The sequence below is a fragment of the Ceratotherium simum genome, chromosome 3 (genome assembly GCF_057802395.1).
Source record: "Ceratotherium simum simum isolate JZ-2026a chromosome 3, ASM5780239v1, whole genome shotgun sequence".
Taxonomy (NCBI): domain Eukaryota; kingdom Metazoa; phylum Chordata; class Mammalia; order Perissodactyla; family Rhinocerotidae; genus Ceratotherium; species Ceratotherium simum.
In genome coordinates this window covers 88,042,421-88,066,024 of record NC_141902.1, presented here as the reverse complement: position 1 = coordinate 88,066,024, position 23,604 = coordinate 88,042,421, and the positions used below count along the sequence as shown (strand labels likewise).

Below are 23,604 nucleotides of genomic sequence, written 5' to 3'. Positions count from 1 at the left end.
TGCCCCCTGCTCTAGGCTGAGGGTCGGGACAACAGGAAGCCATGAAACTCGCCACCCTGTGATCTCAGGGGATCTCCAGAGAGAGCTTCTGTGAAGATCCTACCCTGAGTGCAAACAGGATGTGGGCCCTTCAGGAAGGTGCAGCCTGTTGTTTATTTGGTGGGTTTCCTGCCTGTATGGCTCGTGGCTTCCTGGCCCTCACCATGCCAGCCGCATTTTCTCATTTCATCAGCCAGTGTAGTCTCATCAGTCTTGGACCCTGGGTTTCCCAGGGGCTTTAATGGAGGTTGGAGGGAGGGCGGGCATACTCTCACTTGCTTTGAAGAGAGTCAGCCGGCTCCTGCCCTGCTCCTTGTCACCTGCCACGTACAAAGAAAACTACAGGAAAATTTGACGGTAGCTCCAGCCTTGATACATCAGTCCCACGGGGGCACGGGCCAGGGAGCCTCAGCCTGGCCCCTGCTGACAGTGAGTTCCTCCCTGTGGGCTTCGCATCCAGATGTGGGATATATGGCCTCACCCTGGTGAGGCCACGCTGGGCAGGAGAGGAGGGGAGAAAAGCTTCTGTCAGCTGGGTTGAGAAACCAAGACTAGGAATAACTGTAGCTTTGACCAATTGCAAATCCTCCCCAAGCATCCCAAAGAAGCCGAGCCTTATAGAAGGACCATCTTCTCCATAGTGCTAGGGCTTCCTCCCTCTCCCGGGCCTGGGCAGTAATCAGTTCACAGTTCAACAGACGGACATTGGGTCCCTCTTCCAGGCAAAGGGTTGCATCGCCCCTGTGGAAAATAGGATTTTTTTTTTTTTTTAAGCAAGGTCTCTCTCTTCCTTGGGCCTGCCATTATTATGGCATGCTTAATATATGGAACTTTATTTTTGCATCCAGGCAGATATAGGCAGAACTATAGGGAAAGTCTCAGGCTAGGTGCTATAGCAGAAGAGGGAAGGAGAAGGAAGAAGAGAGAAAATCTGGGAAGGCCCCTTGGAGGAGGTGGTATTTAAGGCAGGCTTTGAGTGGAGGGGAGAATTTGGGTGCACTGCTCAGGACATGGAGGAGAAAGGAAACTGGACTGAGGACCAGTGTGAGGAAGGCCCGGAAGCCAGACAGCACCAGGAGCCACGCCAGGCATGCCGTGCACTGTTCTGTAATCGAGTGCTCAGTTGCGGCGGCGTACGGGGCTGCTTTGGCCGGCTTCACAAGAGAGACTTGGGGTCGGCCACCATGCCCAGTGGCCGGCTGCCCTTACACCTTACAGGGCTGACGTCAGTGGCATTCACGTCCTTCCCTTTTCCCATGTGCGCAGATGCATTTGGGGTACCAACTGGTTCCTTAGTCAAGGTCAGCAAGGGCAGAGCCCAGAGTTTCTCACCTGGCTGCACATAGAATCACCTGGAGAATGTGGAAAAAAATCCCAGTGTCCAGGCTGCACCCCAGACCAGCTACGTCAGATCCCCAGGGGGTGGGACCTAGGCGTTAGTGATTTTTTTGTTTCCCGGGAGATTCCAGTGTGCAGCCAACTTTGAGAACCAGGGACACATCTGACCTAAGAGCCAGCAGGTGTGACACTGTGGGAAGAGGCACATAGGCTCTGGCTCCGGGACACACCACGCGGCCTTAGCAACACTAGTGTTTTGTTTGTAAACTTTCCAGTGGGGATAACTCTATTACACAAATTTCATGCCGTGTCTGGCACATAATCTGTGTTCAGTGAACAGTCACCTCCTCATCCTCACTCCCCTCCCGCCTCCCCTCAGAGAGAAGCAAGGACAGTTAGGTAATGCTGTCAGGCTATTGGCAGCGGGCACCGGGTAAATATGTATCATATGTTTGCAGGTTTCCTGCTGCTTATGGATCATGTTTTATTCACGCATGTGTGATGCTCGAATGTTCCTTCTTAGGGGAGAAATTTCAGCAGGCAGATTTCAAGAGACGGAAGAGTACATTTGTATAAATTGAGGGCACAGAAGGCAAGTGGGAAATGAGAAAAGCAATCTCTGACCAAGGATTTTGTCGTCAGTTGGGAAGTGGAGGACCAGAAAGTTCAAGCAGCCAGGACTCTCTCTTTCCTAGGCTGGTGCTGCCCCCTAGTGGGGAAGAGCCACAGCCGACCTGAGCTTTCTCCTTACTCTGCCCACTTCAGGGGATCATCCAGGGTTAAAATTACTCTGAATCCAGCTAACGAGGCACATGCCTAGGGGAGACCAGCCATGCAGGCCTCCTTTCTTGGACTCATCATCCCTGAGACACAAAGAGAATTCTAGAAAGCATCTACTAGGCACCAGAAGCTTTGCATGCATTGCATCTTATTCATACTGTTCTGCAAGGTAGGTATTCTTATTCCCAGGCACAGACTTGGGAAATAAGTCATCCAGAAATTGAGAAGTGTAACCACGATCCCAGCCTTGGTCTGGCTGATTCCGAAGGCTTCACCGCTGTACCATGATGTCCCGTCTGTTCTTTCTCTAAGAACCTAGGTGATTGTGGAGGCCTGAGTTCAAATCTACCTCCCCATGTACAAGCTGTGTGGCCTTGGGGCAATTGACTAACCTCTCAGAGCTTCTATTTTCTCATCTACAAAAAGATATCATAACATATACCTTATCAAGTGGTCATGGGAATTTTTGTTTGACCTCAAGTACATCAGAAGGGATAAAAACTTGAAGACAGCGATTGCCTCAGGCTGGTAGGATAATAATAGATGGTCCCTCTTTCTGAATGCATTGCTTTTATAATCAAACAAAAACAAAGGATTAATGAGACCACTTTCCTTCGAAAAGAGGCCGCAGCACTCACCCACCTGTTCCAGCCCAGTGAGCTACTGCTGGAGAGAACGTTGTCTTATTTTTTCGAAGTTGTATCAAGCAAATCTCAGAATCTCTCCAGAGAAAACCACAGACTTCCCCTGAAGTGGTCTTTTGTTTTGTCAAGCACGGAACCCTCAGCTCCGCCCTCCCCCTGCACTGCTCAGCACTGTCGCAGTCACTGCTGAGAAGTCAGGCTGTCACACGAGATCACAGTGTCCTCGGTGCCCTCCCTACCCCCCCACGGCCAGGCAGGGGTCCGGAGCTGGGCCATGGGTGCCGAGCAGTGTGGTCCAGAGTGTCTTAGCTCCCTCCTTCCCCACTCTCCTGAGGGCAGCGAGAACTGCCTGTTCCTTGAAATTCTCTTCCAAGCACCCTAAATTCTACTGCAATAGATAATTCTATTCTTTAAAAACATGTTCTTTAGAAAATCTTATCATTTGTTTCCAGGCTTTCTATTAGGAGAGCTGTGTTGGGTATTTTTTTAAAAAATGACACTAAAAAAATTAGTCTTGTGTACAGGGACAGACTGGAAGTGTATATCTAAATGAACATCAGTGTTTCCCTCTGGGTGGTGAGAGATGGTGATTTGTGCCATCTTTGTAACAATAATAGCTAAAATTTATTAAGCACTTACTGTATGCCAGGTCCTGTGGAAAGCCCTTGGCATGCATTAATCACTTAAACCTTGAGATAACCTTTCGAGGGAGGAACTATTATTATCACACTTTCCGATGAAAGCACGGAGGCCCAAAGAAGGTAAATAACTTTCCCAGGGTCACACAGCTAGTGAGTGCAAACGCTGGCCAGCTCCACGGTCTGTGTTCTTGACCCTGTGTTACGGTGCCTCTCCATCGTTGATTTATTCTCAAATCATTCTTCAGTGTTTCTTTTAAAGCATGGGGTTCTTTTAAAATGAAGAAAATCGGTTTTGTTTTTAAATTAATCTATCTGGTCTCACCAATGCAAAAACACACAGGAAGAAATACAATACAAATACAGTAACACCCAAAAAGAAATATGAGAACAATGATATTTCTTTATATGAGTCTGTATTTTCCACATTCTCAAGAATACACATCTTATATGTAAGTAATCAAAAAAGTAAAACTCATAAAGCAGAAAAGAAAACCCTGCTGCTAGAAGCACCAGCAAGAAGAATAACTAACAGCTGATGCTTTTTGAGAACGTCTCTGTTCCAGGAGCTTCTCTGAAGCCTCTCTTGCGCTCTCACCCATTTGATCCTCAGAGGCCCCTGGAAGGTCAAGGTTATTGTCAGCCCATATTACAGAGGCTGCAACTGAGGCATGGGAGCATCTGTACTGTGCTCGCAGACACGCAGATGGCAAGAGAGCTGGCCTGACACTGCCCTTCCTGTCGTGCCCGACCCACCCTCGAGGCAGGTGTCATCACTGTCCTGTTCCATGCGGTGACCCTCAGAAATCCTAATGGGTTTGTCTAATTACAGTGTGAGTAGGGGCGCTGGTAGAGGCCCCTGGATTTCCGGATGGCTCATCTGGCTCTGCTTTCAGCAACATAAATAGTTTCTGCCTCCAGGTGGCAGATGCCCACAGGTCCTTAGGAACGGCCTTCGCCCCCTGTCCTGGCCCTGGTGGGCTGCTGACATGGGAGCCAGGCCCCATGGCATGCTCCAGCAAAGAGAAGAGTAAAGGCTCGGAGGGACAGGTCAGCGTCCTCTCCTTCACACAGTACATGGGTGCTGCTGTAGCCAGCCCACTGATGGGCTCTCCTGCTTGTCGAGGGGGAGCAGTAAAGAGCAGGCCTTCAGGTGAGCCTGGCTGCAGAGGCTCGCGGCCCACTGAGAGAGGAACAGCGGGTTCCCACAGCGTCTTTCCCTTCCCCAGGCTCTTCTAGCACCCAGCAAAGCCATGGAGCATCAGTGCAAACCAGCATTTATGAAGTGCTCCATCTGTGCCAGGGGCCCTCCGGGCCCCCACGTCTGCTTTCATTTATGCCCCCCTACAGCGCTATAAAACACATCTTACTGGCATCCCCACTTTTCAGATGTGGAAACTAACATAGAGGTGGGGAGGGACTTGCCCGGGTCTCGCAGCAGTTATGTGGCAGCGCTGGGATTCATACCCAGCCCGGCTCTGGCCTCCAGTCCTGCCCGCACGCGCTGCCCTCTGACAGCAGGCAGGAGGGCCTCCCTGCCGCGGCGCGGGCTTTAGTTTCCGCATAGCCGTCCATCTGTGTGAACGGCTTCCTCATGGTGGCAAGAGGTGTAAGAAGCAGGTGGCTGCCTGTGAATAGCAGGGTTTGGGGTTTGGTTTGGTTTTGTCCCTTAACTTTGTTTATTTGTGCTTGAGCTAACAGAGTCCCCAGTTCTGCAGAGAGTACAGGAGTCAAGCTGCCACCTTGAAGCCACAGGCCGTGGGACAAGTTGCTTAACCTCAGTGAGCCTCAGTTCTTTCTTGGATAAAACCGAGATGACAGCACCTACCTCGCTGCATTGTTAGAAGGAGTCATGAGATAACATGTATAAATCACATAGTGCAGTCCCTGGCATCATACAGTAGGCGCTTAATAAATAGCCAATAGCCATGTGTATATAGGCACTTATATCACACACGCATATATGTGTGAAAAATGCAACAATCATGTTTTTGTCCAGAAAACATATTACAGCTTCACAAATTGTTGTGAAAGAAACATCCATGTAGCCTGTAAACAGACCAAACACAAAACCAGCACCTCAGAATGACTCCCCACCCTGCCTCCTTCTCAATGGTAACTCCCTCTCCCTCCCTGCTCCCTGGCAGCAGTAACCACAATCTGTACTATTCATTTCCCTGTTTTTCCTTATACTCTGAGTACCTAGTTTTATATCACTAAAGAGTTTAATTTTGCTGACTCGAATTCTGTATAAGTGGAATCACACCAGTATATATGTAATCAACCAGTATGTGTTCTTGCCTGTCTGTGTTCTTTGCTTGGCATTTTATCTTTAAGATTCATCCTTGTTGTTGATGATTTGTTTTTTTTGCTGTGTAGTAATTCCAGAGAATGGAGATGTCAGTTTGTTTCTCTGTTCTGTTATTAATGGGCATTTGGGTTGTTTCCAGTCTGGGGATCTTATGGTGTTGGTATGAGCATTCTTGGATATGTCTCCCAGTATGTTTCAGACTTTCTGTGGGGTATTTACCTCGGAGTTGGAGTTGTGGGTCTTGGGTTAGTTTTATCTTCAGTTTTTCAGATGCTGCCAGAGTTATGCCAGAGTGGTTGTCCGATTTACACTCCTACCAGGAGTGTACAAGAGTCCCAGATACCCCACATCCTTACTCAGTATGGTCAAACTCTGTAGTCAGCTGAAAACGTCATGGAGTTTCACTGGGGTTGTAATTTGCATGTCCCTGAGTTCTAATGAGGTTGAGCATCTTCTCCGAGTCCGTTGTTCGTTTGAATTTGCTCTTTTACGAAGTACCTGTGAAGGTTTCTGTCCCTTTTTCAATGGGTTTGTCCTTTTCTCATTAATTTATAGTAGTTTTTATATAGTCTAGATAGGAGCCCTCTGATTCTTGTGTGTCTTTTTTAAGGATGTAGTTACACATATGTTTGCCCACATTTTCACGTTGTTAGTGGGCTCTTCTGATGAATCTGATGAATGACCTTCTTAATTGTAACGTAGACTAATTTATCAAGCTTTTCTTGTAATGGCTAGTGCTTTCTTTGTTCAGTTTAAGAAATCTTTCCCTACCCCCAACATCCTGACAGTATTTTTGCCTATTATCTTCCAGAGCTTTATTGTTTTGCTTTTCACACAGGTCTTGATCTCCTTGGAATTGATTTTTGCATGTGTTGGGAGGCTGGCTTTTTTTTTCCGCTATAATTTCAAGTTGTCATAGCACCATTTATGGAAAAGATCGTCCTTCCCCCCACTGCTTTGTATGCACACTTTGTCATAAATCAGGTGTCCATGTAAGTATGAGTCTGTTTCTGGGCTTTCTCTTCTGTTTCACTTATATATTTGTTGTTCCTTGTGCCAGAAACACGCTGTCTTCGTCATTATAGCTTTAAAAGAAGTCCTGATATCCAGTAGGGCAAGTCTTGGTAATTCTTTTTCTAAAAAAGGTGTCTGGATTGGTCTTGGCCCTCAGCATTTCTAGAAACAATTTAGAATCAGCATGTCATATTCCACAAATACACAAAAAATGTTTCTTAGTGCTTTTATTAATTATCATATAGCAATAATCAGAATAAAGTTGACTAATTGTTCCCGGGCCAGTAAATTCCAAATAGAAGTCTCGGTTTGGATTTTCCAGAGTCTTCTGGTTCTGTGCATCTGGCCTGACCCTTTCTGTAGGCTGTCATGGCAGTCCCCTTGTGCATTGCATTTAGAAGGAGGCACATTGATGGGGGGTCCCCAGCACTGAGCGAGACACCTGCGGAGAGCACTGTCCAGGGAAATAGGTCAGGAGCTGAGTCCCAGCTCTGCCTCTCACCGCCGGCTGAGCTCGGGCAGCCATGGCCGAGGAGAGGTGCTCCCTCCCTCTTTTGCGTCACTGCCGTAACTAGTGCGCTCGTTCACGTGTCCTTTCAACAGAAAGAGAATTTACTGTTTGCCGCACTGGGCCAAACCAGGAATAGAAGGATGAAGGCACCACCACTGCCTCGCGGGGCTTAGAGTCTCCTCTGGCATCTCTGGGGCTGTGCCCCCGTCAGCGCCAGCTCTGAAAAATGACCCACAATCAATGTTGTGTGGTCAGATAATTAACGAACAGCTTCATGCAATATCCTATTCTTAGAGATTCACATGTGTATTTGTAGTTATAAGATCTGAGAATTTCCTCAAATGTGCTTAACAATTGTTTTAGTTTCTTATTGCTGCTGTAATAAATTACCACAAATTTAGGGGCTTAAAATAACACAAATTTATTATCTTGCAGTTCTAGAGGTCAGAAGTCCGTAATGGTTCTCACTGAGCTAAAATCAAGGTGTTGGAGGGCTGCCTTCCTTCTGGAGGATTCTTTTCTGGAGGGGAGAATCCATTTTCTTGCTTTTTCCAGCTTCTAGAGGCTGCCCACGTTCTTGGGCTCATGGCCCCGTCCTCCATCTTCAAAGCCAACAGTGACTAGTCATGTGTTTCTCATGATGCCATTGCTTGGGTTCTGTCCTCTCATCTCCTTCTGAGATTCTGACTTTTCCTCCTCCTCCTTCCACCTCTAAAGGACCCACATCATTACATTGGGTCTTTGGGGATAATCAGTATAACCTCTTTATCTTAAAGTCAACTGATTAGCAACCTTAATTCCATCTGTGGCCTTAATTCTCCTTTATCATTTAAGGTAAGAGTCACAGGTTCCAAGATTAGGACATGGGCGTCTTTGGGGGCCACTGTTCTGCCTCCCACACAGTGGAACCCCTAACCTGCGAGTCCACTCTCCCCAGCTTGAGAGCACATCTAACACGGTGCCATGTGTGTTATTTACAGGACGCAGTGCAGTGCGGGGTCTTTCTCTAGCACCCGACCATCATGCCCTCTCCTCTTTGGCACTGCCTTGACATTGTACAGTAGGTTAGTTTCTTTCTTTATAGCCTTTCTTCTTCTGGAATACAAACTCTGCAGAAAAGCAGGGATTTTGTCTGTTTTGTTCACGGCTGTATCCCAGCTCCTGGCCCAGGGCCTGACCCCTAGTAGGTGCCAATTACGTATTCAGAATGACTAAGAATGGTTGAAAGTCTCTCCAATAAGACAGCAAGCTTCTTGAGGACAAAACCCTTGTCCGGTTCATCTGTTCTTCCCCAGCGTCCAGAGATGGCTGGTGCTAAGTCTGCAGATTGGATAGCATGGGCAGCAAGTTTACAACAGCAGCCCCCAGACTCTTGGTTCACTGTGCCCTTAGTATCTCCATTATATTTTTGACAGAGCCCTGAGTCTGAAAGGAATACCTAGCAGTTTTGTTTATCAAGCAGTTAGGTTCAAACTACTTAATAAATATTTGAAAAAATAATACAAGTAAATTTAAAGAAAAAAATATTTTTATTTTTGAATGAGCACAATCACTTACTAATGGGATGTGTGCCCCTGCTGGGGACTGCACGGTTCTCAAACCTGGGAACCAGATTGGACTCCACTGCCCTCATTACCAGTTCCACATGGATTTCCACACAGCATTTGCCTTTTATCACAGCAGCTACTGAAAACTCAGTTCACAAAGATAACAGTGGAGTTGAGAGGAATGTAGCTCGATCCGGTGTTGAAACCATCAGCTACCTTGAGAGAGTAGTTTCACGAGTAACATCCAACTGATGGCAGATATCGCTGTGTTTCCCTCAAAGACTTAACACATTTCATGGCGCCTCAGTGAGTTCACTGGGGTACCCCAAGGTGCCTCAGTACACGGTTTGGGAACTGTGGATTTACACTAATCTAACATAAAGACAGCCTGTGTTCAGATCTGGATGCCAGAGTTAGGTCACCACAGGGGTTGTCCCATTCCCTCTCAAATGCCTCTGCTCCCTTTCCAGTCTTCAGATTCCTAGGAAGCCAGGTCATTTTAGCATCAGAATGTGCTTGGTGAGCGGACGGTCAGGGCAGGGGTGGACTCTGGATGGCCAGTCCATCTGGGCCCTGCTGAGGCTCGGGGTCGCAGCTGCTTCCCAGTAGGAACTCTCTGGGTCCTGGCCTGCCCCCAGCTCCAGCCCTGCTCCCCTCTTGTGGCTTTAAGGCAGTGAGGCGTGGGCAGTAAAGCGCTCTTTGGAGAGAGGACTGGGAACCTGCACGTGCTGGCCTTCTTTGTGGTGGAGGAGGCACGGGTGTGGTCTATTTAATGCTCTTCTACAGCTCTTTCTGTGTGCCAAACGCTGTTCTAAGAGCTTCACAAATATGAGGTCATTAAACCCTCTGCACAACCCTGTGAAACAGGTCTGATATCGTTCGCATTTTACAGTTGAGAAAACTGAGGCACAAGGAAGTTCAATATACCTTGCCCACGGTTCACAGAGCTAGGAAGTGGTGGAGCTGGGATTTGAACCCAGGTGGCCCATGCTCTCTCTTGAGCTGCCTCCAATATGGTTTTTCCCTGAAGGAGTGGGAGAAACCTGGCTTCAGATCCTGGCTGTGCCGCTTTCTAGCTGTGTGTCAGGAGTGAGGTGCCAAACTTCTCTGAGATACTGTTTCTTCTGCCGTGAAATGGGCACAGTAGATTCCCCAGTTGGGCCCTTGAAAGGATTACAGCAGACTATGCGTGTAAAGCAGGGGGCTCAGGATAACCTTCACGCGTCTCTGGTCTCCCGAGTCTCGGCTCTCTTCTTCCACGTCGCCCCCTCCCGTCCAGGGTACATGAATCTGGCAGACAGCAGGGGGCAGCACTGGGCCACTGAAGAATGTTCTCTCCTGGACCTGGAGACGCTCGCTGTTCAACGCAGGGATTCTGGATTTTAGAGCTGGACAATCTGTTTCTCGTCTGTTTAGGCAGAACAATTGAGGTGGTTTTGCTAAACAAGAACAGAATCACAGCCTGGTAGGATGAATCGAAAGGAGAGCAAGGAGGCAAATTCAAAAGTGCCTTTCTGTAAGATGATAGCCTGCTGCATACGCTCCTCTCAGGGGAACAACTTTCCATGAAGACCCAGGGCCATGCTCTCCGATGCTGCTTGATTTGAGCTGTTATCCTAAGATATTTCTGAAGTGAAGAACGGTGCCTGCTGATGCATGAAGGCCCTTTCACATCCCCACTACTGGATTGTCCCTTGGAAAATATTTGAGAACTCATTGCTGCTAGAGGTTTACTTGACATCTCTCAGAGGAAGAGCCGCTTAGAAAATGCCCCCAGAGATTCTAACTGAGGGGAAAAAATGCCCTTCACGCAAAAACCCGTGTGTCCTACATCTGTCATTGGTTTTTAGAATTGGGTCCTATCTGGTTTCTTTGGTGTTGGGGGAGAACTCCATCCTGTTAAAATGGAAAGCCACAGTCTAAGGGTTTGGAGCCCCCTGCCCTCTCCTAGAGGAACTGGAGTGGGAGGTGCTCTGGCTGGATGGACAGGCCGTCTTGGTGCATGGCGTCTCCACGGTAGGCCTCTGCCCCTCCGAGCTGCCAGAGTGGTGGCTGGCCCCTCTGGGCCCTGCAGGGCTCCCGTGGGCAGCTGAGCTTAAGGGATGCTTTTCCTTCTGTGTCACAACTTGCACAAGTGCAGGACACCCAGGGGTCCCCAGCTGTCCCGTCTTTTCTGGCCAGTCCACGCTGTCTACTCCACTGCCCCCAAGTTGGGGAGAGGGGACAGAACCATCTTGACACAACCTCTTCGGCTCATTGGTTGTTTCTTTCCAATGACACTAAAAACTTGGTCCTTTGACTTATTAAGTATTAATGATAATTTTCGTTGTTCAATCTGTAGGGGATGGATCGGTGATTATTACATCAATTGGGGGTTTTATTTAATTTTCATGAAAGAAGGCATTTTATCATGAGTATGGGGATGCTGCTGTGGGTCAGAGCGGCTGCTGGAAATAGCACAGGTGAGTCAGACGGGTAGTTGCAGCACCCTTGGCAGGAAAATTGGCTTCCTGTCTCCTGCGTCCCTTTCCTTTGGGACAGCCTGAGCACTTACTTTGCTTGCTGAGCCATCTGTAGAGGACCAATGACTGACCAGTGGCTCACCTCAGCCTGGATGGGAGGACATGGCTGGCTTCACGGTTTTGCCCTGGAGCAGAAATCCCTTCAGTCAACCTTGGGTGCTGCTCTTGCCTTGGACACACCCTCTCCATGCCTCCGTCCCGGCGTCTTTCTCAGCATCTCTTCCTGCTTCACTTTCCCCCACCCAGGCAATGGGGCCAAGACTAGCTCTGCTCCCTAACCCCACCCTGCTAAGGACAGCCTCCCTAATTCTAGCCCATACCTGAAAGAGCCTCATAGTCTAGACTGTTCCAGTAATAACCCCAACTTCCTCTGCTTGGTCATCTTAATCTAAGTTGTGACAAACCAGAGCCAGTGTATGAATAAGGTGGGTGTTGCTCCTCTCCGGATTCCTATAAACAGGAATAACTGTGAGATCGGGGGTCTCTGGCTGGCTGTGGGAGTGGCTGTTTTGAGACACTTGAACTTCTAGATTGCTCCAAATCATAAAGTAGGATTTCGCTGAGGGTGGATTCAGCCCCATTCCTATGAGATAAACCATCCTTTTTTCCTTCCTTCCTTCATCAAACAACATTCTTTACAAGCTGTCTTCAAGCGATTGCTTTGAGGTTCTGGTTTCTGTCTGTAAATCGGGAAATCACAGCATCCTTTACCAAGTATTTAGAAACCAACTGAGCTCCTGTCAGTAGTTTCAGAAATTGTAGTTTTTGAACTTTCTGAAATTTCCCCTCCAAATGTGAGTTCCAGAGGGCTGGGGTTTTTGACTGTTTGGTTCCCCAGCCGTGAGAATACTGCTTGGCACACAGAAGGAGCTCGATAAATATTGATTGAATGGATGAATATTTGAGTGGTTCCATGATGACATAGCTGAGACAATTGCGGCTGAGTTAGTCTACCCCTGTGAACAGACCAGAATTACCCTCCACTGAGCCTAGATTCCCTCTGGTCAAAATCATCTCCTACCTTGTTCTTCCTGTGCCCATGTGGACCTGTTAGCAACCACCCTTTGGGCTGCCTGCTTGGGTTGGATTGACCACATATTGATTGTCCCCACAGGCAGCCAGCTTCTTGAGGGAAGGGCCATTTTTTTTGCTCTTATATTTATTCCAAGGGCCTTGGGAACTGTCAGTGCCCAGGAGATGTATGCCAAATTGAAGTTTAGTTAAATAGATATAGCCTGTAGGTTTTAGTTTGTGCTCAGTACTTTTCCCAGAATGATCCAAAAGGTTTGTGCAAAATTCCAGGTACTATGTCCCTCAGCTCCTTAAGCACGTGCCTAGTACCATCTTCTCAAGTCCTACGAGAAAGCTGGAATCTTGAACGACCATTACAGCCACCACAGATAGCAGCTCCAAAATACGAGGGGACACTGCAGAATTGAAATTAATAAGATAGCTAATTAAATGTTCTCAAAGCGTACCATTACGTCAGCTTTGTTATTTGCTAAATTTCATGTTATTTCATTTCAAATGTTATTTGCCCATAAACATTTCATTACATTTGAAAATAATCTATGGCTTCGACTTTTCTCACTGCACAAGAACTCCTGAGTTTGCACAATGGGTGCTAAGAAACCTTCACCAACTGTAAATTCAATGAATTACATAAAGACAAATAAATGTAAAAGCAAGATTATAAAAATCCTTTCACAAATGTTTATGGCAGAAAAAATATTAAATGAAGGATGCGGGTGTATTTTAATACATTTGATATGATTTGTGGGCACTTGGGGCCCACAAATATTTCAAAGCAATCAACCAAAACAATAGAATTCCTGCATAATAGTGCTTCAAGAATTTCCAAATATCAGAAATACTGGCTTTTCCCCTCTAGGATTTTTAGACTAATTCCTATCATGTCATTTGTATAATCAGATCTGTCCTCTGATCCATGTAAAATAATTTCCTTGGTTTTTGACTGTTTTGCTCGTTGAATGGCCTCTGTTTTTAGTCTAATCTTTGTTGCATCTTCTTCTTTCAGGAATCCTGTTCACGATGCTGGTGTTTGGACCAGCCTGTGGATTTATCCTGGGCTCTTTCTGTACCAAAATCTATGTGGATGCTGTCTTCATTGACACAAGTAAGGAATATATCTCAATTTCTCACCACCAACCACAAACATTTCCTTCCTCGTAAAGGAGCCTTCATCCTGTGGCTTCTAAAACCTTTGTACTAAGCAGCAGCCTTAATGCATCCACCTGTGTAGCTGGTGGCCCACCTGAGATAGAAGGGAGGAGCATGAGTGTTGGTCCAGAGGGCCTGGACTCAAGTCTGTGTTCTGCCCATGTCTACCTAGAGGCTGAATAACCTCCTAGAGTTGATTTTCCTCCTCAAAGCTGGATTTTCCTCATCTTAAGGGTAATGATAATTACATGTGCCTCGCAGGGCTATTGTGAGAAGTCAGTGAGAGAATACATGTGGAAATGTCTGGCACATACACATACTCACTGAATGCTGGTCCATTAACTTATATAAGGACCCTACTTTCTAATCAAAAATTTGGAGCATGTTTTCTGGAGGTGCAAGTGTATGAATGGGGTCAATGAGACAGAAATATTTGAAAATCCTTTCTACAGGACACTGTTGTGGTGGCCTTTATAAGGAAACTTACCATACCTCAAAACCATCACAAGCAACACTTCTTGTGTTCCTAGCAGGAAGGGCAAGTGTATTTCTCAGTTGCTCTCGGCTCCCCAGTCCTTTAGTAAACTTTAATTCAATAGTGTACTAGTCAAGATGGGCTAGGTTATGCAGTGGTAACAAACAATCCCCAAATCTAAGTGATTTATACAACCAAAGTTGATTTCTCGGTCACACTGCATCTCCAGTGCAGGTTGAGGGTGTTGGAGAGGGTGAGACTTGGCTCATCATGGTCACTCAGAGACCCAGGCTCCCGGAAGTTTCATCTGACCCCAGCCTCCACAGTTGCCAAGGCAGGAGACCAGGCTGTGGCAAGCTGCACACTGGCTCTTGCAGCTTCTGCTCAGAAATGGCACATTGTTTCTACTCACATTTCAGTGGCCAAAGCCAGTCACGTGGTGTATTAGTTTTTTATTGCTGCGTAACAAATTACCCTAAACTTAGTGACTTAAAATAGACAGTTATTGTCTCACAGTTTGTATCTGTGGGTCTGGAATCCTGGAGCAGCTTAACTGGGTGGTTCTGGCCCAGATTCTCTCATGAGGCTGCAATCAAGGTGTCGACCTGGTCTGCTGTCATCTTGAAGTTCATCTTGAGGAGGAGCTGCTGCCAAGCTCACTCCCATGGGCCTCTCTACAGGGCTACCTCACCATGGCTCCCTGGAGCGAACAACCCAAGAGAGCGTGAGAGAGAGCACCTGGGACAAAAGCTGCAGTCTTTTTATGACCTAGTCTCAGAGTGACATTGCATCGCTTCTGCTGTATTCTGTGTGTTAGAAGCAAGCCACTTGTTCTGGTCTACACTCAGGAGAAGGGATCATTACACGAGGATGTGAATCCCAGGGGTTGGGGATCATTGGAGACCATCTGAGACACTGCCCACCATATGTGGTCACAGCTCGACCACATGCCCGAAAGAGAACACTGTGCTTCTGTGTGGCTTAGTGAGCAGAGAAGCCGTGTTTCCTTGCTCTCTGAAAACAGAGCACAGGAAGCCATTCCAGCTTCTCCTCTTCATGCCAATCTGTTCTCAGGATCAATAAGAACTCTCAGTCCCCAGGTCCTCCATCCATCATCTCTCGACAGTGCTAAATTTACTAATTCACCCCAAAGAAATAACGCAGTTTTAAATCCAATCAAGTCACTTTATAGTTCACTCCATTAATCCCACTGATATATTTACTTGTAGCTAATGATGTTACAAATTTCCAAGTGGGGAAAAAAAGAATCAAACGCACACAGCCTTATTTATTTATTCGTTTGAAGTACCAGGTCTGTTCAGGAGGGGCTTGAATGCTGCTGTTTGTGGTAGTTGGTTGGCCCGTTGAACGCTATCCCTAGTGGGCAGGATGAGGGGTGGCCTGGTCAGAGAAACAACACGTGCTGTGGGTCAGCTGCCATCTTGCTCAGATGGACAACAAAGCCAGCTTCCGCCACGTCACCAAGGCAGCACAAGACAGGAATAGCACAAGGGGGTTGGGGAAGGGGGCGCCCTCCCAGTGCCATGGGAAGGCTACCTGGAAGGAGAAGCCAAGTGGCTGGGCAGTATATTTTGCCTTCAGCCTATCAGCAGTGACCCGCTTGAATCAAGGCCTGTGGATTACCAGAATCTCTGAGCCAGAACAAACCTCAGACATCATTCTTTTCCAACTCTTTCATTTAACAAATGAGGAACCAAGGCCTAGAGAAGGACAGGGATGTACTCAATCCAAGAGGTGTATCTATATATAAAACCCAGGTCTCCTGAGCAAGCGTGCCTGGGGGTGTTTCCACCTCAAGATTCCCCTCACCAAGCTCACTCCTGGGAGTGAAATAGCATCTTTTCTCAGTGCCTGGAATGACCAAGGGGCAGACAAGTGACCAGAGAGGGCTGAGATGGTCCACTCACAGTCCCCTGAGTATTTCTCACGCTGTTCCTCCAGCCTGGAGTGCTGTCCCACCCCATTCTATCCAGCATCTTTCCTCATCCTTCAAGGCCCAGTGTGAAGTGACATCATCCATGGTACTAGACTCATTGGTAGCTTGAAGCCTCCTCCTGTGTAAGGCAGATGGGCCCGTTTCTATTCCTTTTGGACATCTTGCTGACGGCAGCCTTCCCCCCAACAAGTTAATAGCCGACTTCTGATCTCATGGATCTCTAAGGAATGGAAGGATGCATTGTGAGTCACCATCTTTGCATCCTTTCTGAAGGCCCTGGGAACGCTGGTGCTGCTCTTTACCAGTAGAGGGCGGAAGAATATAGTTTATTCTGTTAGGGAGCCAGCCACAGAATTCTACTGTTTCCAGCAATTTTTATTTTTCTAATCTTGTGACTGAAACTTATCATTCTATCTGTGAATGGATTTGGGCTGTATTTTGAGGAAGAGCATTCTCAATTCTTTAGGGATGACTCTCCCCTATCTTTTCCTCATCAACTAAGACAGAGCCCTTGTTGAGGACTGTCCAGCCTATGGGAGTGTGTCCTTAAGCACGAATACACAGGGGCCATGCACACAGCCAATGTTTCTGAAATCCCAGCTGAGACCTGGAGGGGAACCAGGAAAAGCAGTGGCCTGGAATTGTGGGGAGGCGGGTAAGGCAGGTCCATGGAGGGCCCTTGTGGTGGGGCAGATGGAGGAGAGAATGTGCCTTCCCTGGTGCAGCCTGGCAGCGGCCGAGGAAGTAAGGTGAAAAGGAGAGACCAGTGAGGCAGCCTCTTGAAATCTGTGAATAGGTGAAGCTGTGGTTGCAGGGGAGGCAGTTGGTTGTAGGGATGGGCCAGCTATGGGGCAGAGAGACCCTGGGGGCAGCTCTCGGGAGGGCTCCACGAGCTGTGCTTAGACACGGGGGGATCCTGAGGCTGCGCCTGGCATCTGTGCTTGATCCCTGCGTGGCTCCCTTTGTCTCTCTTCTCATGGAGAATAGATGCCTCCTTTGACAGCCAGGGGAAGGAACGATGGTGCCTCCAGAATTTCTGTTTTAGAATATCTTTGTAACACGGAGACCAGTCTAGAACAGGATCTAGAAAAAAGAAGGACTTGGTAGCAGAGTATGCCCCGAAGCATTGAACTGACCAACCTTAACAGTGTGGGTGTATCAGAAGAAGAGGATGGATGACAACAAAGCCGTGAATTCACCACTTATTAAAGCTGTACATAGATGGCCTTGTTTGGACCTCAGAACTTTCCTATTGGAGGTGGGTCCTACTCTTATCCCACCTAACAGATGAGGCATCCTCATGCAGGATTGTGAGTTCTCAGTTCTGGCACCAGAATCAGACCGCTGGGTGAATCCCAACCACAGCCCTCATGAGCTGTGTGATCCTGGAGACATCTCTCCTCGTGGGTCTGTGCGTGGATGACATGAGTTAATCATGCAAAGCACTTATCCTGGTGCCTGGTGTATAGTAAGTGCACAGTGAAGTTAGGTGTAATGAGGGCCCCGCAAGGTTAACTCATTTCCGTGGCTAGTAGGATTCAAACCCCCAGGCCCGTCTGACCCCACACTGAGCAGCTTGCTTCCCTGAAACCTCTCCAAGGATGTAGCCAGAAGGCTGCCCCCTTCCTTGGACAAAGGCCTTGCTGAGGTGACCTGACCTCGCCAGCACATCTGTACGGACTCATCCTAAGGCACGCAGCGGCGGGCCCTGCTGCGGCTGCATAGTGTTTGCAGCTGGAATGAGATATGTCCATCTGTTTGCTTCACGAGAAAGGTCAACGAGCTGAGAGCCTCCTGCTCTGCCACTCCAGGGCTGGTGGCTCTCGCCAGATTCTTTCATGCTGGAGTAATTAGCCCAGTGGCTGGGATCCTGAATGTTCCACGCTGCCCCTGCCCTCAGTCCCTCCTGTCTCCGGTTTCTAATTAGGTCTGTAACTTAATGATACTCTTGGAATTCTTGAGTCCCATGGCAAAAGTTTTACAAAATAGGTTAGACAAATAGGTAAATGGACTGAAAAAAAATAAAACTGCCCAGAGAGCTATAGAATCGCTTACACGTCAGTAGTGTGGCCCGGCAGTAAGAAGGAAATGTCCCCAGTTTGCTTTGATCTGCCCTTCTCACAGTCTCGGGTATCCCCATGGGTTGCTTGGTTAGTGTTAAACTGGTTTAACCCTGCTCCCAGTGATTTTCCTTTCAACCTACAATGGTAGTGGTTGGGAAATGGGAGAAAATCTCAACCCTATATGTTTACATGACCTTCAACAGAGGGAGCAAACAGCTGCCAAAAGCTTGCTCAACTTAGCCAACAAAACCACAAAAACACTCCAAGTGTCAGATTCCAAGATATGTTCCAAGACATGGAAGGGTTAGAAAAATGGATCTTGTAGAGCAGAAATCCTTCTATGCCTCTAGGCACCCATGCAAAGGCAGACGCAAGCTGTGCGGCCGCATGGCAGGCAGACATTTCCATCATGATGACCTAGCGTGTAGCTGTCCTTGCTCCACTTCTGTTCCTGCTCCAGCATCTTTTCCCAGGGCGTGGAATGACCCAGGGATAGACAAGTGGCCGAACGGAGCTTAGCTAGTTCACTCACAGAGTCCCCTGAGGATGCCACGCCTTTGCTCAGGCTGTTCCCGAAGTGTGAGATACTGTCCCCACCGGGTTCTTTCAAGTCTGTCTTCATCCATGGTTCTAGTGTCACTGGCAATTTGATACATTCAAGTAAATAGGGGTGCTTTTTAGTTTTGTTCCTGGCATCTTACTGACAGCAGCCTTCACCGAAAGACTGAAAATGCAGTAATTTTGTAAGATCAAAACCACAAAACTAACTAGAACCAGATGGGAAGAGAAGTAAAGGGGTGTTCACACCTTGTCCCTAGCTGTGCTTAAAACAATACTTTTGCTATTCCAAGCCTGCCCAGGACTGCTGTTCTTAAAGATTGTGCGTTTTTATTTCCTATGCCTTTTGTACTAGTCAGGGTAGGCTAAGTTCTGCTGCAGTAACAAACATCCCCCAGATCTCAGTGACTTAGAATACTGAAGGTTTACTTCTTGCTCGTGCTATATATCTGACACAGGTCAGCAGGACATTTTGTTCATTGTAGCCTCTCAGTTACCATCTTAGGAGGATTTCAGATACTTCCATGATCAGGCAGGGGAAAAGAGCATGGCCAAGTCACACACCAGCTCATGCATACCTCCACACAGAAGTGACACCTGTCCCCCTGCTCACATCTCTTTGGCAAAACTCTGTGGGATGTGGCCACATCTAACTTCACACTTGGAGAGGGGTAATCCTCCTTGTTCTCAGAGGAGGAGATCCAAAGGCAGACATCAGTGATGTCCACCACACTATTCTTTGCCAGCCAACACAGAAAGAACTCTCCCTCAGCATCAGTAACACTAGAGCAGTGTCTGCTGAGCAGTGACGATTGCCAGGCAAGTGGAAGGAGATTTTCACTGTAACTAGCCAAAATGCTTCATAAAAATACTCTTCATTGTGGAGAAGGGTAAAGAAAGGAAGTGCCTCAGAAAAGTCATTTCTCAGACTGGATTCAAACATAAATTGTCTTCCCAGGAACCACCAAAATCAGACCGAAACTCTGCTCCCTATGCCGACCCCGTCCTGAGGGCAGCGTGCTCCAATGCTGAGTGGTTTCTTCTCAGCATGTTATTTCTCTCTCTGCCACAGTGCTTTGGATAATTGAAATAGAGGGAAAAAAAAAATCAATACTTTCCCGAATGGTCAACTGGGATTTTCCTAGATCTACAAAGTCCTGCCCTCCACACGTCTTCCTGCAGACTCCTCTCCATCTCCTCGTCCCAGTGGCAGGCATGCCTTGGTCTGACAGATCACTTGCTCTTCCCCGTCTTACAGATCCTGAGCCAAAAGTTGGCTCTCCACACTCATGCACATACCTACAGGAAGCGAGTTGACACATTCACACAAACATCCGCCTCCCCCACCACAGCCCTTCTCTCTGGGATGTTTTCTCATACATAGAAGAGAGTCACTAACTTCCTAACTAAAATATGACTCTCTACGTGCTACTAATTTTGTTCCTCCAAACAACTGCCAGGATTTCTATCTCTTTGCTGGCTCACATCTGCCAGCTTTCAGTTCCCCCTTTATGGAGCCCACAGACAATGGGGGGAAGTACTGTAGCTCCCTTTTACCGTCTTTTGTTTTCGTTCATTGCTTGGCAGCAGGTGAAGAAACACAGTCAGTGACGTGGAAACATTCCTGCTCAGCTACCCCAGGCGATCTTCCTTCCTTGTCTCTTCTCTTGTTTGCGTAACGATTCTTTCAAGATCACCTTGTATCTTCCCATTCCGTACTCTTTTAAAAAGTCTATACCTATTCATATAAATGTGCCTAAAAGTAAAAATAGTAGGAGCTGCCACATACAAAGAGCCTACTATGTGTCAGGTGATTCTTGCTCATTACCTCTCATCCTTGCAAGCACAATAGGTGGATGTCATCTTTATTTTGTAAATGATGAAACTAAGGCTCAGAGAGGGTGAGTAACTTGCCCAGTATCACATGCTAGTAAGTAGCAGGGCTGGGATTCGACCCAAAGCCCACCAAAGCTTACACTGTCTCCTCTCTGGTATGCAGCTACACAAAAGCACCTGGTCCATTGTAGTGCCCTGGTTATTGCTGCTGGGTTGATGTCAAGGTCTCCAGGACAGAGACCACCAATAGTCCAAAGGCCAATTTGCCACCGACCAGAAGAGTTGGTGGTCTTAGGCCCATTGCACAAAGCACAGGAATTAGTCATCCACTCAGGGCCCTCCAGGGAGCCCAAAACAAAGTCCAGACAATCAAGAGGGGTGGTGTAGGAGATGGTAAAGAGCATGGCCCTTGGTGTCTGAATGCCTGTGTTCCAATCTTCAACTCTGTGAACTTGGACGGGGTACCTAAGCTTTCTCAGCCTTGATTTCTCCTTCTGTGTGAGATAGGGATAATAAAAGACTCCACATTGTAGGATTGTGGGAGCTTTGATTGGAACAGTTAAGAATGCACTCTGCATAATGCCTGGTACAGAGTCACCCTCAATAAATGATGGCTGGCATTGTCATTAGTGTTAGCTGAAGAGTCTTCAGGGAGAGCATTTTACAAATGGTGAAGCGGTCATCTGGTGTCTCTGATCATTTCTCTTCTTGAGCCTGTCCATCCATCTGGTCAAGGCCTGCAGCCCTGTTAGTTCTTTGCTCATAGGCCGTGGCCCAGGTCTCTGAAAATTTCCTTCCGTGCTCCAGGGGGATGGAATTATCATCAAAGAGACATTTCTAAGCAGCTCCTCTGGGAGTGCTGCTATGAGAGGCAGCTGTAGAGAAAGAAAAAAAAAATCTACCAAGGGGTAAGCTGTGGTTTATATCTTCATGAATTCAGCTACAAATCAAAGAAATAACAGTACAAGACAGCCAAACCACATGCACACTGCCTTTAAGACTGTAAGTTGGCTACAAAGCTTTCTAGTAGAGGATTGGCCCCAAACTGCAGGCCACCTCCAAGGTTTGAGTTAACCTATTACACTAGGAGCTTGGAAACAGGACTCTAGCCATAAATATTAAGCTGATGTCGATCAAGTGCTCAAGCACGTGCCAGGCACTATCCTGAGCACCTTACCTCTGTTGTGGCTCGTTCCATCTTCCCTACTACTCGATAAGGTAAGTACTGTCATCAGCATGGGCGTTGTACAGATCAGTCAACCGAGGCGTGGAGAGTCCAGATCACTGGCGTGAGGTCGCACAGTGAGGAGTGGGCAGGCTTTCAGTCCAGGCACCCTGGCTCTTGACTTCATTCTGTGCCACCCCTTATGATCTGTGAACCGATTTAAGACAGAGAGTGGAGTATTGACTGGGACCTCAGGCTAGCTGCTGTTTTGGGGGAGGTGTGAGTGAATATACCTAGTAAAATATACCCTTGAACAATAAATATTTCTGTTTCCTTGTGTTTTTGTCAGCACACCTTGGCGGCTCTGCCAAGCCAGTCAGTTCCAGCCTAAATTCCAAGGGTGTCTGGCTCCTCACTGTTTTTGTTTAGACTGATAAAAGCACAGAGCAGACAAAACGAAGGAGGGAGAGCGATCAGTCTTCAGCCCTGGGAGAAACAGAAGCGCCGGTGTGGCACGATAAGCTGCTTAGTCCATCATCTGGTCCTCCCCACCCCAGGCTTTTCCAGAGCCTGCGGCCTGTCTGTGCAACTGAGCAAAACCGGGGAATCCTGGCCCCGCCACGTTCCCTCTTGCTAACTGTGCTCTTTCCGATTGCAGGTAACCTGGACATCACTCCGGACGACCCCCGCTGGATCGGAGCCTGGTGGGGTGGCTTCCTGCTCTGCGGTGCCTTACTCTTCTCCTCTTCCCTCTTGATGTTCGGGTTTCCACAGTCTCTGCCCCCGCACTCAGACCCCGCCGTGGAGAGCGAGCAGGCCATGCTCCCCGAAAGAGAGTTCGAGAGGCCAAAGCCCAGCAACGGGGTCCTGAGGCACCCCCTGGAGCCGGACAGCAGCGCCTCCTGCTTCCAGCAGCTGAGAGGTAAAGGCGCCTTGTCCATGGGTGGCCAGGGTCATGGGGCAGTCGAGGGGGGTGGGGGAAAGAATGGTACTCAGTACTGGGTGCACGGGGACGTGAGGCAGATCCTATTTGTTTTACACGATTTGCCTCCTCCAGTCTGGTACTTAACTTATCCCTGAGAAGTAAATGACCTAATTTGCTTAATAAAACAAGAGCAAAGTGGCTGCCATTTAGTAAAGGGACAGCAGACCAGTCTCTCCAGCAGAGACCCCAGAGGCTACATAGCACCTGATGTCTAGTATAATAAACATAAACGTCTGTAGAAGGAAAGTAAGAGAGGCGGGGGGAGGCTAGACATTTCACGGAACTCTTTGAACTCTTTCAGGCCACTTACAAACACACCAAAGCAGTAAAGGATGTTTGAAGTTGGATCCCTGTGCCTGATGCAGACATTCTTAAAAAGCCACGTCCAGAGTGTATTTCTTTAGATTCTCTCTGTCCTTCCATCCCCTCGGTGAAAGATGAGAGATGTGTTCCTCTGGAAAGAAATATTAACTCAGTCTTAATAACAAAGTGACACTTTAGAATGCGCAAAGCTCTGGCAATCATTTTTAAAAACCAAAAAAATGCATCTTTTCTGACAACATGGTAAGACACAAACAGTGATGCAGAATGAGAATGAGAAGCACCCCCGGGTTGTTTCCACATTTGGCACAGTCTCTGAAAGGCAAGGAAAATGACAGCGTATCCTCAAAAGCTGCTAGGTGTCTGTGATGGCCCCCCTCCCCACTGTGAGCTATGTGCGGTGCTCCTTAATTCACAGGACCCCTTCCTCAGGTCCCCCGGAGAAACTACTGGATTTTAGAAGTGAGCAGGAGCAAGCTGGGGTGGGAGCAGGTGCACGGTCACTCTTTGCAGGAACTGGGCACACAGCCAGGCCGGCCTCCAGCAGCCACAGCTGCCGTCCTCCAAGTGCTCGATTTGGACATTTGGTGAAAGTCTCTTTACTGAGCTTCTGTATAATGAGGTGCTCTTTCTATGGAGATGCTTGAGGACCATGGAGAGAACCTCAGGCAGGCTGCCGTGTGCTCAGATCCCCGTTCGTTCTGCTCTTCACTAGCTCT

The 23,604-nt window shown here is 47.8% G+C and overlaps 1 protein-coding gene across 2 annotated transcripts in view; it reads left to right on the top strand.

Annotated features, from left to right (window-relative positions):
• SLCO3A1 (solute carrier organic anion transporter family member 3A1) overlaps nucleotides 1-23,604 on the top strand; it is a 294,020-nt gene that overhangs the window by 209,972 nt on the left and 60,444 nt on the right. For both annotated transcript variants that reach the window (XM_004431917.3, XM_004431916.3), the window contains exons 3-4: nucleotides 13,383-13,481; nucleotides 22,238-22,501. In XM_004431917.3, the coding sequence (XP_004431974.1) occupies nucleotides 13,383-13,481; nucleotides 22,238-22,501 (363 nt within the window). The remainder of the gene's footprint in view (nucleotides 1-13,382; nucleotides 13,482-22,237; nucleotides 22,502-23,604) is intronic.